The 15,179-nt window shown below is 45.6% G+C and overlaps 1 protein-coding gene across 1 annotated transcript; it reads left to right on the forward strand.

Annotated features, from left to right (window-relative positions):
• The first annotated feature begins 4,284 nt into the window (after window positions 1-4,284).
• LOC125509241 (protein EDS1L-like) lies at window positions 4,285-7,844 on the forward strand. The gene is made up of 3 exons (XM_048674169.1): window positions 4,285-4,782; window positions 5,809-6,576; window positions 6,937-7,844. The coding sequence occupies exons 1-3, from the start codon at window positions 4,399-4,401 to the stop codon at window positions 7,651-7,653; spliced, it is 1,869 nt and encodes a 622-aa protein (XP_048530126.1). The 5' UTR covers window positions 4,285-4,398; the 3' UTR covers window positions 7,654-7,844.
• Window positions 7,845-15,179: the final 7,335 nt, after the last annotated feature.

The raw sequence follows: 15,179 nt of genomic DNA on the forward strand, positions 1-15,179 counted from the left end.
CATAGGCAAGACACCACATGAGATGTGGACCGGGAAGAGTCCCAATTTGTCTTTTCTAAAGATTTGGGGTTGTGAAGCATTTGTCAAGAAACTTATGTCAGACAAGCTTACACCCAAGTCGGATAAATGCATATTTGTGGGATATCCGAGGGAAACCTTGGGATATAACTTCTACAACCGGGAAGAGAACAAAGTGTTTGTTGCTCAGAACGGGGTTTTCCTTGAGAAAGAGTTTCTTAGTCGGGAGGCCAGTGGGAGGACGGTCTGACTCGAAGAAATTCGAGGACCACTCGGGGACGGCTCGGCTGGTGATGAGATCATACTAGAGTCAATCAGGGAACCCGTAGTGGAAGCGGCACCGGAACCACGGAGGTCGGAAAGATTGCGCAGAGTGTGCGATGTATTATTGCTAGAAAGCGACGAGCCGGCCACATATGCGGAAGCGATGGTGAGCCCAGATTCCGAGGCATGGCTGGAGGCCATGAGATCTGAGTTAAAGTCCATGGATGAGAATCAAGTTTGGGACTTGGTTGATCCGCCGCCTGGCGTAACGGCCATTGGTTGCAAATGGGTCTTTAAGAAGAAAACCGATGTGGATGGAAATGTTCAGATCCACAAAGCTCGGCTTGTCGCTATGGGTTATGGACAAGTTCAAGGAATTGACTACGACGAGACTTACTCGCCGGTAGCGATGTTGAAGTCGGTGAGGATCGTACTAGCTACAGCTGCATATTTTGATTACGAGATATGGCAGATGGATGTCAAGACAGCTTTCCTTCATGGAAATTTAACCGAGGACGTGTATATGATACACCCCGAGGGGTTTGTCGATCCGACTAGCACTAGTAAGGTATGCAAGCTCAAGAGATTCATTTATGGGTTGAGGCAAGCATCTCGGAGCTGGAACATTCGTTTTGATGAGGTCGTCACTGGTTTCGGCTTCATCAAAAGCGAAGAGGACTCTTGTTTATACAAGAAGTTAAGTAGGAGCTCGATAGTGTTTTTGATCTTGTATGTGGATGACATACTACTGATCGGAAATGATATTTCGATGCTGAACTCGGCCAAGGAGTCATTGAATGGCAAGTTTTCGATGAAGGACCTTGGTGAGGCAATGTACATTTTAGGCATTAAGATCTATAGAGATAGATCAAGGAGGCTGCTCGGCTTAAGCCAGAGCACGTACATAGATAATGTGTTGAAGCGGTTCAACATGAGTGAGGCAAAGAAAGGGTTCTTGCCACTCTCACATGGTATAAGGATAAGCGAGACTCAGAGTCCTTCGACATCTGATGAGCGAAGCAGGGTGAGTAGGATTCCATATGCCTCGGCAATCGGATCCATCATGTATGCCATGATATGTACGCGGCCTGATGTTGCTTTTGCAATAAGCCTAACAAGTAGATACCAGGCCAACCCAGGTGAGAATCACTGGGCAGCGGTAAAGACTATTTTGAAGTACCTGAAAAGGACTAAAGAGATGTTCCTAGTTTATGGAGGTGAGGAAGATCTTGTCGTAAGGGGTTACGCCGATGCTAGTTTCCAAACCGACAGAGATGATTGTCGATCACAGTCCAGATTCGTGTACGTCATGAACGGAGGAGCAGTGAGCTGGATGAGTTCCAAGCAAGATACGGTGGTCGATTCTACTACAGAAGCCGAATACATTGCGGCTTGTGAAGCTGCAAAGGAAGGTGTTTGGATCCGGAACTTTCTGGATGATCTTGGTATTTTCCCAGCCTCGGTAAAACCGTTGGACTTTTATTGTGATAATTCTGGTGCCATCGCACAAGCCAAGGAGCCGAAGAATCACCACAAGGTCAGACACATAGATCGGAAATATCACCTGATACGAACGATCGTAAAGAGTGGTGATGTAGAGTTATGCAAAATTCATACGGATGCAAATGTTGCGGATCCGTTGACTAAGCCGCTTCCACAACCCAAGCATGAGGGGCACGTTAGAGCTATGGGCATTCGATGTCTATTTGATTGACTCTAGTGCAAGTGGGAGACTGTTGGAGATATGCCCTAGAGGCAATCATGTATGATGATATTTCCTATGTGTTTATGAATAAAGATAGTCCTTGGACATTATCAATGATGTGTATCAGCAAGTACATGACTTGTTTGTGGGACTATGCATTGTATGATGACTGTCCTAAAAGGTCCCTAGTCGAAAGGGCTGTGTGGACGCGCAACCAACTAGACTAGCATATGACACGGTCGATGGCTTGGTCTCACTAGCCATGGAGCATTGGATGCTAACCGGATAATATGGACTTGGAAGGATCTGGTCGGATTCGACGTAGTCGGATCCGAGTCGAGATAAGGTCTGAGTCGGACAGACCCAACTATGAGACGCAGCGATATGTCATCTGCGAGTCTCTAGTACAACATATGTTCTATGTCCCAAGACCTGAGTTGACGCATGTACTCGGGATGGTGACAGACTTGCTTTGGGCCGACCAAACGCTACTCCGTAACTGGGTAGTTATAAAGGTAGGTTTCGGATTTGTCCAGAACCATGCTGTGAGACGTGGTCGAGCAAGATGGGATTTGCCCATCCGACCAGGAGAGATATACTCTGGGCCCCTCGTGTGATCCGACCAGGATAAGCATGGCCATGCGACAAGAATTATGAGATAATCCGGATAGTGGTCGGCATCACTGGAACGAGAAAGAGGTCGGGCTAGCACAAGGATGACAGACTCGCCTTGAGCTCAACAACATATATCGTGTGGCAAAAGGAATGAAAGTGTGATGTACAGGTTCGCTAACCAGCTTCATAGTCTGCTTGGTGTTCGACATGCCTTACTAGAGGCCGCTACCAACCGTGTAGTTCGGAGGTGATGCGAACTGCGACCAAGCCGACTTGAACCTAAGTGGTCGCGCGCTTAAGGGAAGGAACCTACGAGGTCGGATCCGAGGACACTGGTCGGATGTGATCCAAGCTGTATTCGGATTGTGTCCGAGTAGACTTATGGGCTTTAGGGTCCATGCGAGGCCCAAGTGTTGAGCCCGCGACGGACGCCTATATATATAGTGGAGGTGCCGCACACTCACGCAGTTGATCGCTTTGGCGCTGTCACTAGGGTTTGCATGTGTTGTGAATAGACACCTCCACTCGCCGCCGGTTGTGTGATCGGACCTAGCAGTCCGCCGCACGACGTTCCTCCTGCACGCGCGGATACCGTTAGAGGCGGTGCACTTGCGCCGCTCCGGAGAACCTGTACGTGGGAACCAACCACCGGTTGTACGAGGGAGATCAGACAAGGAGGAGACGATCCACGTGGACGCGCTGCCCCAACTCTTCTTCCGCTGCACGTCACTGCGCGTCTAGTGGTAACGAACTGTGATCCATCTCCCGTAGCATGTTCTTGGTTGTTCTGCGCATAGGAATTTTGAATTTGCAGTCGACGCACCCTACCATAGATCCCAACACTTTCTGCAGGAGTATTAGTGGATGTTGATGTAACACACTTGGTAAGTGGAAGGCCCCATATTAAGAGAATTAAAGTTAGTGAAAATCAACTATTCAACATTTTTAATTACCTTGCTACCAAATAAAGTTTGACAAGCCTAAGCAAATCAGTGAACATTCTTAGTGTGGACTATGATCTCACCCCTGTGGATGTAGACACATATAATACATATGAGATATACTGATGACATGAAAGGACATGCTCTCCCACCATCTCATAAGTGGCCCTATCAAAGTCGGTTCTACTTAATGGACGTCCATAATATGGTTAGATATCACCATATCAACCAATATGTATGCTACCATCGTGACATGTGATAAACAATTCATTTTTTTTAAAACCGTGTATGCTAGTTTATGTGTATGCCTTCTCATAAATTTTCTGATGAGACCTATTCATAACAATGCTCATACATGTGCACATTAGGTTTTGCAAACAAATCACATATAAGTAAGTACAATTATATTGGCCGCTCATTCTTTCCGTCGGGCTCTGCCACTGATCGGTACTCTCGCAAGCTGTAACGGTGTGGTCTTATCGTATCAGAGCATGGTTAATAGTGTAGCCAGCTGTTGGCTATATAAACATGCCATGTCATCTAAAGTTAGCATTATTAACTACTCATATAATAGAACTGGCTATATAATTAACTATAAGTTCATAACTTTTTTCAATTTTTTCTTTATCTTTTTTCTCTTATTAAATACTTTTATTTAGAAATACACGTGAAGACGAGCTCTTGTTTTGTTTGAGAGCCCCTCACTTGCTCTCAACCACCGCGAAGACTCCAAACTGCTCGACAGGGCGACAAAGTCAACCCGGCAGCGTGCGAGCTCAAGCATCAAAGGCTAGCAGAGGAAGAGCGGCCTCCACCTTTCAGGTGCTCCAGCTCCTCCCCCACTGACCCACCACTATGCCGATGGACACCCCGCCGCCGCGCGGGGCGGCGCTGTCCGACGACGACCGCCTCCTCGTCGCCCACTGCGCCGCGCTCTCCTTCCCCTCCGCCTCCGGCTCCCCGTCCTCCGCGGCCTCCGCCTCCGCCTCCTTCCAGGTGCACCACGCGTCCCGCCCCTACCCCTGCGCCGCCTTCGTCTTCCCGCCCACCTGGTCCGCCGCCGGCTGGATGCCCTCCTCCCCGGACGCCGGCGGCCGCGCGCCGTTCGGGGATGCGGAGGTCGACCCCGCGCTCTTCCCGTCGCTGCGCAGCGTCGGGAGCGGCGTCCCCGCGCGCGCCAGCGCCGCCTTCGTCGCCGCCTTCAGGGGCCTGCTCGACGGCTCGCCGCTCCAGACCGAGGTGAGGGCCTTCTGCCATCGCCACTTCATAAACCATTCTGCCGAGAAGCCGTGGTTGCCGCACAGAAGTGAAGTGCAGTTTCTGAGACCTTTTGCGCTTTGCTACTTCCTTCCGCCGTAGGATCTAAGAGCATGTTGTTTCAGGAAACCTTCTCCCTCTTGTGTGTAGAACAACAGCTTCATTCCGGCTGTGAAAGAAACATTTCAATTTTCAAACGCCCCCTTTGCATCAAGAAACCCTTGTTGCTCTGAATTCTCTACAGGCTACATTTATATTGGTTTTGGTTGGCACGAAGGATCGTTGTGAGTTGTTGCTGCATCAATTGTGTCACCCCGAGCAATGGGGTGCGGTCGTGTGGACTTGGAGATCTGTGCAGTGGTTCTGTCTAGAAAGGGACTACCTCCTTTTCTTGTCTGATACTCCCTCCGTCCCAAAAAGCTTGTCCTAAGCTTGTTCCTCAAATGGACGTATCTAGCACTAACTTGATGCTAGATACATTCATTTGAGGGACAAGCTTTTTCGGACGGTGGGAGTATATATTTGCCCATATTGGTATAATGCTTTTGAAGATTTATGTCTTTTTATTTCAAATATTCATCTCTTTGGTCGGTTTTGATTTTCATAGTGCTTTTATGTTCAGTTAGTTTGATTTGAGCTTATGAAACATAATGAGGGAGGTGATGAGATCCATGGCCACTACAGTTTCAGACTGATAGTAGTAGATAAAAGGCTACAAGGTAGTTTGGCTTGGTGTCATTTATGCTCCGTGAAAATAGGTAAAATGAACTAGGTGCTTTATTAATTTGATGACAGTAAAATGAAGTGCCCACTGTGAGTTTAGCAATTCTACCGAGTTCGACTCCACTTACTTTTTGCTCTTGCTGTGGTCATAGACTTTTCATAGTCTTACCTCATATTATGTTATCTTCGTATCAACAGAATGATAGTCTTGCCATGGTGAATTTCAGTGTAACTGCATTTTCACCTGAAAGAAAAGTGGTGTTTTTTTATCGCTTTGTATTACAGGTATCTAAAGCGGTGGCAGAGGAGAAACGTGTTGTATTCACAGGCCATTCATCTGGGGGTTCAATAGCCACCCTTGCTGCCATATGGTTTCTTGAGAACTGCACAAGACGGGGAAGTGTCAATCAAGCACAGCCATTTTGCGTGACCTTTGGGGCACCTCTTGTTGGCGATAATGTTTTCAACCATGCTGTTAGAAGGGAGGGCTGGTCGCAGTGTATTTTGCATTTCATCATGCCACTGGACATCATCCCGCGAATACCGCTGGCCCCCCTCGCATCCTCTAGAGAACAAATTCAGTCCGTTCTGGATTGGTTATCTCCTCACAGTCCAAACTTCTCACCTGTTGGGAATTCGCTTGTTATTCCAGAGTTTTATGAAACTTTGTTGAGAAGCACCCTATCTATTGCCAGCCACGAGGCCTGTTCTTTCATGGGATGCACTAGCTCAATCCTAGGAACGCTGACTTACTTTATTGAGCTATCCCCGTACAGACCCTGTGGGACTTACCTTTTCTTGACAAGTACCGATCAACTGATTGTTCTCACAAACTCAGATGCTGTATTACAGTTGCTATTTTACTGCCTTCAATTGGATCCCCAACAACAATTGCTTGATGCTGCCGCCAGAAGTTTAAGTGCTCACTGGGAATATGAATCGATTAAGCAAAGTGTGATGCAAGAGATAGGTTGTGTGGATTACCTAAGAGCAATTTCATCATCCCTTCTTGGCACACAGATGAATGGGACAGCAATTGGTGGCCTTGAACTGGTAAGCAATGACTCCTCTTCTTCCATAAACAACTGTGGATTGCCACTGTAAACATCTGTTATGTTGGTGAACTGTATGTGTGAAGGCAGTCTTAGTCTGGAAACCCTCAGTGTTGCATTTTAGCATCTGATCATTCATTTAGGGTGTACCCAAATGCAACAGATGTTTGTAGCCTAGGATAAATGGTAATGTACACATCAAATTTATATCAGTAACTGTTAACGATAACACAATTCTCCAGTTACTAGTTCCATTTCCATCTCCATAAAAGGTGTTTTCCCTAAGTTTAAACCACCAATAAATTTAATAACCAGTCAAGTCCAATCACATAATATTACAGTTGTCACTTTCATATTACAGAGTAAGGAAGCTATGCTGAGCCTTGCTGCTGCGGCACAATGGGAGAAGCAAAGAGAGATAAACCAAGCAAAGATAGACGCAAACTGCAGTAAAATTCAGGAAGCCCTCAAGTCCCTGAACGAGTACAAAAGAACATGCGAGCTGCATGAAGTGAGCTACTATGATTCCTTCAAGCTTCAGCGGGAAGTGCATGACTTCAATTCAAATGTACGGAGGTTGGAACTAGCCGGCTTTTGGGACGAGATAATTGAGATGTTGCGAAGGCGTGAGCTTCCAGACGCGTTCGAAGGGCGAGAAGAGTGGGTGAACCTGGGGACCTCGTACCGCCGGCTGGTTGAGCCCCTGGACATTGCAAACTACTACAGGCATTCCAAGAATGAGGACACCGGCTCCTACCTCTCCAAGGGCAGGCCGAGACGTTACAAGTACACCCAGAAATGGCGCGAGCAGTCGCATCGCATCCCCTTGGGTTCCAGCCTCGAGTCGTGCTTCTGGGCAATGTCCGAGGAGCTGCAGGCTGAGATGATCAACGGCAAATCATTCGAGGATCTGAAAGACAGGGTGGGTAAACTAGAGAGCGATGCACTTGGATGGTTCACCTCGGGAAATCTTGGCAGGGATGTGTTTCTGAGCAGCTCATCCTTTGTGATATGGTGGAAGACGCTCCCGGAGCAGCACAGGTCCGCGTCTTGCATCGCGAGACTTGTGCCTTCGTAAGAGAATTTCTCCGTCGCTTGATGAGGTAGCCATTTCCGATCTAATCGGAACTGCTGGCACTGGATATTGTAAGCCTGAACTCTCATGTAAAGTCATTTGTGTGTAGTATTCTCCAGGATGAACAGACTATTTAAAATGCTAAACAGTTGTTGTCCAATAAACTGACAGGCCCATGGTTTTATCTCGCCTTACCAAAGTGTCCCTCTGGTAAGGGCATCTACAACCACAATGGGCAAATTTTGCCCCTCAATCGTCCACGACATGGCGCCCGTTTTGACCTCCCATATTTTCTGCTAAACAACCATGCTCCTCAAATTGTCCTCCCTAGTTAAGGCATTTTGACAAGCACACTGTATCCGACCTCGCGAGAGCACGCAACGACAAACGTTGGCGGTGGCCGGACCTCCAGTGTGCAACCAGCAGCGGCAGTGCTGGCGGCGAGCTCCGTGGGCGCGGGTGTGAGCGCTTCTGTTGTTGTAACCACTAAGATGACCCATTGCACCAATGATGCAAAGGGCGAGAGCAAGCTAAGTATTGAAAGAATACACATAAAAATATTTAAAGACGGATTGAAACATGGAAATAAAAATTGCTGCTGGCAATGTCATGATTTTCTCCAACCAGTGTAAACACATATAAATAGTCTTCTAAAAATATTAGTCGAAGGACAGTTGATTACATATATAGAAAGTGATCACAAACTTGTTTTGACCACAGATCAGTCATAATGAGGTCTAAAGTGTACATGCAATATCATACACGAATGGAAATCTAAAGGCTATACATATCTTGCTCAGAGCCGTTGCAAATATCTAAAGGTCTAAAGATACTGGATTAATTGATACGAAACAAAAGGTGGCTGCTGTTAGTTAGGACATATAGACTGAAGGTCACCAGAAACTATCTTGTGTAGTCTGCAGGCGCTGCTCTGACTTCATGCCAATATAGCGGAACCTCTGCTTCAATTCTTCAATGCTTGGATTAGCTACTACTTTAGTTCTTTTGATAAAACAGTTTTTACACCAGTAGCAGCACCCCTAAGATTAGCAAGTTTCCAGCAAAAGGACCACATGAGAATCACATATCTGTATCCTATATGAAGAGAAACAGAAACCCGGCAAGATGATATAAACAAAGAGAGGTATCAAAATTGTAATTGCTATAACTATAAAAATAGAAGCTTCATTGCACGGGGTTTCTTATTACTGTTTTGTTTTATGATTCATGCATGTATTTTCAGTCTGGATTGGTAGCTAACAGGGTATTATGCTTCATTGCATAGAGAGGTCGTACCTCTTAAGCCTAGGTGGTTGAGCAAGGCCAATTTCCATGGTGTTGGTAGGTGCAGTGGCAGAAGCATTAGTAGCAACGCCGGCCAATTCATATTCTTGTGACAGAGTCAAGCTAATCATTGGGAACCATGCAACCTTTTTTCTCACGCAGGACACGCGCGAGGCTCACTGTAAAGCTGGGCCAGCTGGCAAAGAAGGCCCACCTGTCATCAACCTGAGCAGGAAAGAGTAGTGTGACGGAAAACAAGTGGTTGGATTATGTACAGGGCGGTGAAAAAAATGCCAGCGAGATAGATCGAGCGAGGGAGATTGACTGCGCGACTCGGGTAGCTCGTATGGGCGGGTAGTCTAGCGAGCTTTATATGTTTCATGTGCTTCACTCAGATGTGTTTTCATTCGTTTTTTTAAACAAAGGCAAAAGATTTACCTTATCCATTAATTAAGGAGTTCACAGTTGCTTTTACAAAGAAAAGTGAAACGGAAATTACAAAGACACTACTCTCCCGGCATGATGTGACCCAAATGTTTTGCACCAGCGGTGACCCAAAGTTTTGCCTCAGACTGGATGTTTGACAACAGGATGGACGGAAGAATAGACTTGTGTCGGAACACCCTAGCATTCCTCTCGCACCAAATGGTCCAACATGTTAGCATGGTGAGGGAGGCGATCGCCTTCCGATTCGACCTACTATCGCCCAACATGTTGATCCACCAATCCTTGATAGAACGTTGAGTCCCCCAAGTTGAGAAGTCGATGAAGTCGAGATTGAGCCAACACTTGATCACACCCCATAGTCTAATGGAGAAACGACACTTGTAGAAGATGTGGCCGACCGTCTTCGCTGTCTGCTTGCAAAGCGGACAGAGCCCGTAGTTAGGCCACCCTTTTTTTTCTAGTCTATCCGCCGTCCAGACACGGTTTTGGATCGCCAACCAGGTGAAGAATTTTATCTGGGGGGAGGGGGGAAGCCTTCGAGACCGCGACGCCCATGGGTGAGCGGACCGCCCCAAGAAGTTGGGCGTGGTACGCGGAGGTGGCGGAGTATGTCCCATCGGTCGTGTGTTTCCAAGTAATGGTGTCTCCGATGCCCGCCACAATAAGTATGGCCCTCACGCGATCCCATAGATTGACAATTTGTCGAATGTGTTCCATCCTCCACTGGTCGGGGAGCTTGATTTTTGCTAACCATTTTCCCTTGTGCATGTCATCCATGACTTTCCAATTCTTCCATGTGGAAGCCTCGAATATGAGAGGGGCGATGTCAGACGGCTTTTCTCCATTTACCCAAGTGGAGTCCCAAAAGGGCGCACGTGCACCGTTGCCGATGGTGATGCGCGAGGATGCATAGAAGAGGTCGCGATCTAACTCATCACAGGGGTTGGCCATGCCCACCCACATTTTGGAAGGCTCTGCCCATTCTAACCATAGCAATCTAAGCCTCAATGCCCTTGCAAAATTAGCAAGATCAAGGATTCCCAGTCCTCCAAGATCAGTTGGGAGACAAACAAAATTCCAGTTGACCTTACATTTTGCCCTAGATGTCTTGTTTGTGCCCGCCCACAAAAAAAGCCCTCTCAATCTTGTTAATGCTAAGGAGCGTGCTTCTAGGAGGGTTGAGGGCGATGATGTGGTAGATCACTTGAGAGGTGAGCACAGACTTGACAAGCGCGCCTCGCCCGATGGCGGTAATATTCTGGTCGTTCCACGGTACAAGCCTACCCCCACCTTATCCTTGAGAAATTGGAATCTGCAGCCCTCAGGTGTTAGACTGATAGCGGAAGACCCAAATATTTGATGGGAAAGGAGACACGAGCTGCGGGCATCGCAGCAAGGGTTGTGTCCAAGTTAATATTCTCGCACCTAATTGGACGACCGAGCTCTTTCGGAAATTTGTACATAGGCTTGTTGATGACCCACAAGTATAGGGGATCTATCGTAGTCCTTTCGATAAGTAAGAGTGTCAAACCCAACGAGGAGTAGAAGGAAATGACAAGCGGTTTTCAGCAAGGTATTCTCTGCAAGCACTGAAATTATCGGTAACAGATAGTTGTGAGATAAGATAATTCGCAACGGGTAACAAGTAACAAAAGTAAACAAGGTGCAGCAAGGTGGCCCAATCCCTTTTGTAGCAAAGGACAAGCCTGGACGGACTCTTATATAAAGCAAAGCGCTCCCGAGGACACATGGGAATTATTGTCAAGTTAGTTTTCATCATGCTCATATGATTCACGTTCGTTACTTTGATTATTTGATATGTGGGTGGACCGGTGCTTGAGTGCTGCCCTTCCTTGGACAAGCCTCTCACCCCTCTCGCAAGCATCCGCAACTACGAAAGAAGAATTAAGATAAATCTAACCATAGCATGAAACATATGGATCCAAATCAGCCCCTTACAAAGCAACTCATAAACTAGGGTTTAAACTTCTGTCACTCTAGCAACCCAGCATCTACTTATTACTTCCCAATGCCTTCCCCTAGGCCCAAATCATGGTGAAGTGTCATGTAGTCGACGTTCACATAACACCACTAGAGGAAAGACAACATACATCTCATCAAAATATCGAACGAATACCAAATTCACATGATTACTTATAAAAAGACTTCTCCCATGTCCTCAGGAACAAACGTAACTACTCACAAAGCATATTCATGTTCATAATCAGAGGAGTATTAATTATCATTAAGGATCTGAACATATGATCTTTCACCGAATAAACCAACTAGCATCAACTACAAGGAGTAATCAACACTACTAGCAACCCATAGGTACCAATCTGAGGTTTTGAGACAGAGATCGGATACAAGAGATGAACTAGGGTTTGAGAGGAGATGGTGCTGGTGAAGATGTGGATGGAGATTTACCCCCTCTCGATGAGAGGATCGTTGGTGATGACGATGGCTTCGATTTCCCCCTCCCCGAGGGAAGTTTCCCTGGCAAAACAGCTCCACCGGAGCCCTTGATTGGTTCTGCTCAGGTTCCGCCTCGAGACAGCGGTGCTTCGTCCCAAAAGCTTCTCTCTGTTTTTTTCCAGGTCAAAACACATCATATAGCAAAAGATGGGCATTGGGGGCTTGCCAGGTGGCCCACAAGGCAGGGGGCGCCCCCAGGGGGTAGGGGGCGCCCCCACCCTTGTGGATGGTAGGTGGCCCCCCTCTGGTGCTTTCTTCGCCCAATTTTTTTTATATATTCCAAAAATATTCTCCGTGAAGTTTCAGGACTTTTGGAGTTGTGCATAATATGTCTCTAATATTTGCTCCTTTTCCAGTCCAGAATTCCAGTTGCCGGCATTCTACCTCTTCATGTAAACCTTGTAAAATAAGAGAGAAAAGGCATAAATATTGTGATATAATGTGTAATAACAACCCATAATGCAATAAATATCAATATAAAAGCATGATGCAAAATGGACGTATCAACTCCCCCAAGCTTAGACCTCGCTTGTCCTCAAGCGAAAGCCGATATTGAAAAATATGTCCACACGTTTAGAGATAGAGGTGTCAATAAAATAAAATACGTACATGAGGGCATCATGATCATCTTTAGAAAATCAACATATAATTCCATATAATTTCTTATCATAAAGTAACAATTTATTCACAAGGTAAAGTATGAATCAAAAACTTCATTGAAAACTAACAAACTATGATCTCAGTCATTGAAGCAATTGCAATCTATCATAACATCGGAAAGAGTCAACATAAGAGCTTTTCAACAAGTCCACATACTCAACTATCATTTAGTCTTTCACAATTGCTAACACTCACGCGATACTTATGGGTACAAAGTTTCAGTCGGACATAGAGAAAGATAGGGTGTCGTGGAATTGTCACGGCAGATGTCCTAGCAGAAGGACTTAGTCATGGAGCCATCACAATAGGGTTAGCTTAGAGGGGTTAAACGGGACAAAGGACACAAGGAGTTTATACTGGTTCGGCCCCTTGCGGTGAAGCTAAATGCCTAATCTAGCTGAGGTGGTATTGCTTATGTCTCGATTACCAGGGAGCGAATATGCTTGACCTAGCTTTCAATTTGTTGTCTCTTGCCCTAAACTGCCATCTTGTCATCCATTTATATACACAGGTTGACGCCCTGCGGCTTACAGAGTCCTGTCTGGCTCATAAACATGTCTGGACTGGTGACTAGTTACACTTGCCTTATGATACAAGTCATGCATATATGGCGGTTTACACATACAAGCCTTAAGCCGTCTTTGGGCCTTGGGCTCCTCATAAGTCATCCTCATGAACCACCATCTTCAATTCCTTCATGGGATTCATGACAATGAGCCACCATTGGTATAACTCGGCCCCTCCTGGGAGGGTCATACCTAATAGTTATATCCCCAACATTAGGCCCCAAGTTGATTTGAACTTGTTCATGTCAATCTTCAACACTTAGGAAAAATCCGTCTTCACCTGCTTATGTAAGATATTGTAACCCGCCGTGACATCATCTCCTGGAATTTCAGAGACCCGCCATGATGTCATATATTATTAATTTTGCACAATACCCAGCATATCTTAACGGATCCTTATCTTTAATAACTACCCCAAAAATCGAGGTGTTTTCATCGTCACATATCCATTTTTGGTCTCCTCGATTCCCACGCATGTCAGTTATCCTTCCATCCTTATAAATAGGGCCAGGGGTCCCTTTATTTTCTTCCCCCTTGCCTCTTCATTCCTTTCTTCTTCCTCGCATCGCACTTGCACGCCTGAGCACCGCCGCCGCCGAACTCGTCAGCTTCCTCGACTCCGGCCGCTGCATCGGCCTGAACGAGACTTGAGCAGCCGCGTCATCGCTCCATTGTTCAGTGGACCCCGTAAGTGCCTCTCCTTTCTCCACTATAGATCTTCCATTAGGGTTTCTCGAAGTTCTTCAGAGTTCATCCTTGTTCTTCGCTGCAACTGGTAACTTTGATCCAAACTGTAACATCCAAAATTTTCAATTTGGAATGTTATACATTAGATCATCAATGCATATCATATTTTATTTGCTTTTGGTTTGATCCTAGAAATTTCTACGCAACTCAAGGACCCACGGAGAGAGTTGGGGATTTCGTTATTTTCATATTTGAGTTTTCTCAAATTTTGAAGATAGGATCATTTGATTTTAATTATTTTATCATCAATTATTTCTATTACAAAAATATGAGAGAGGGAATAAAATGACTTTCCCAAAATAAAGAAATATTGAGGATTTAATAATAAAATCAAATAAGATTTTATTTCGGAGTTTTTCGGTATTTTATTTGAATTTAGGAAAAATGTGCGTTTTTCAAAATTGCATTTAGGCCCCAAATAAATGTTCACCTTGTGCGGCTTGATTTTAGAAGCCCGGAAAAATTTATTTCGGGATTTTTGGAGTCTGTTTAGTATTTCTTTTATTTGTTTTTCTGCGCGGAATAATTTAAAAAAAACGCGAACCGACTTCGGGCCGTACCCGAGCGGGACTCCGCCCGGGGGCTGCCTTTAAATACCGCCGCCCCAGCCCACCGTGCCCAAATCAGAGCCGCCACTGCCGCCGGACCCAGGTCAACCTCGTTTTCATCGCCGGTTTTTTTCTTTTAAAAAAAAGGTCGCAGTTAAAAAAAATTCACGGTTAAAAAAAAGCCGCGGTTTTTTTAGTTTCGGTTTTTTAAATAGATCGGGTTTTCCGATTTATTTAAATAGCGAGCGTTCATCCGTTCGTTCGTTCTAGCGAACGTTCGTCGTTTTTCTTTTTCTCAGATTAAATCCGCGATTTTTCTGATCGCGATTTCTGATCCGATTTTCGTTTTAGTATAACTTTTCACTCATTTATCGGAATCGGGCGATTCAAGCGCCTGGAGTTTTGTCTCGAAACCCTCTAACCGTTTAACCAACTTAAATAAGTTTTTGCCACAGTAAAAATTGCCCTAGATCCAGAATAGTAAACGAAGCTTGTTTCTCTTTTGCCGTTTGACTTTCGTTGCTTCGTTTGATTTGATTCTTTTTGCAAACCGGAGTTCTTAAGTTGAACCTTCTGGTTAGATCTCTTATTTGAGTTTTACCTGTGCATTAGATGAATACTTATTGTATGCTCGTTTGTTTGTCTGCGATAGAATACCCGGAATGCGCCGCCTGTTACTTCGAATCTCTAGGTTTCGCGGATCATCAGCAAGGCAAGTAACACTTTGATCATACCTCCTACTACCCAGTTTTATTGCATTAGATCAATCCTCAAACATTGAATGATTAGGATCTAATTAAAT

The sequence above is a fragment of the Triticum urartu genome, chromosome 5 (assembly GCF_003073215.2).
Source record: "Triticum urartu cultivar G1812 chromosome 5, Tu2.1, whole genome shotgun sequence".
Classification (NCBI taxonomy): Eukaryota; Viridiplantae; Streptophyta; class Magnoliopsida; order Poales; family Poaceae; genus Triticum; species Triticum urartu.

Excerpts from the sequence above, each read along its gene's own strand:
- LOC125509241 (XM_048674169.1), top strand. The coding sequence starts at position 4,399 with ATGCCGATGGACACCCCGCCGCCGCGCGGGGCGGCGCTGTCCGACGAC. Across the intron at positions 4,783-5,808 it reads GCTCGCCGCTCCAGACCGAG|GTATCTAAAGCGGTGGCAGA; the intron begins GTGAGGGCCTTC and ends TTTGTATTACAG. Across the intron at positions 6,577-6,936 it reads CAATTGGTGGCCTTGAACTG|AGTAAGGAAGCTATGCTGAG; the intron begins GTAAGCAATGAC and ends TTCATATTACAG.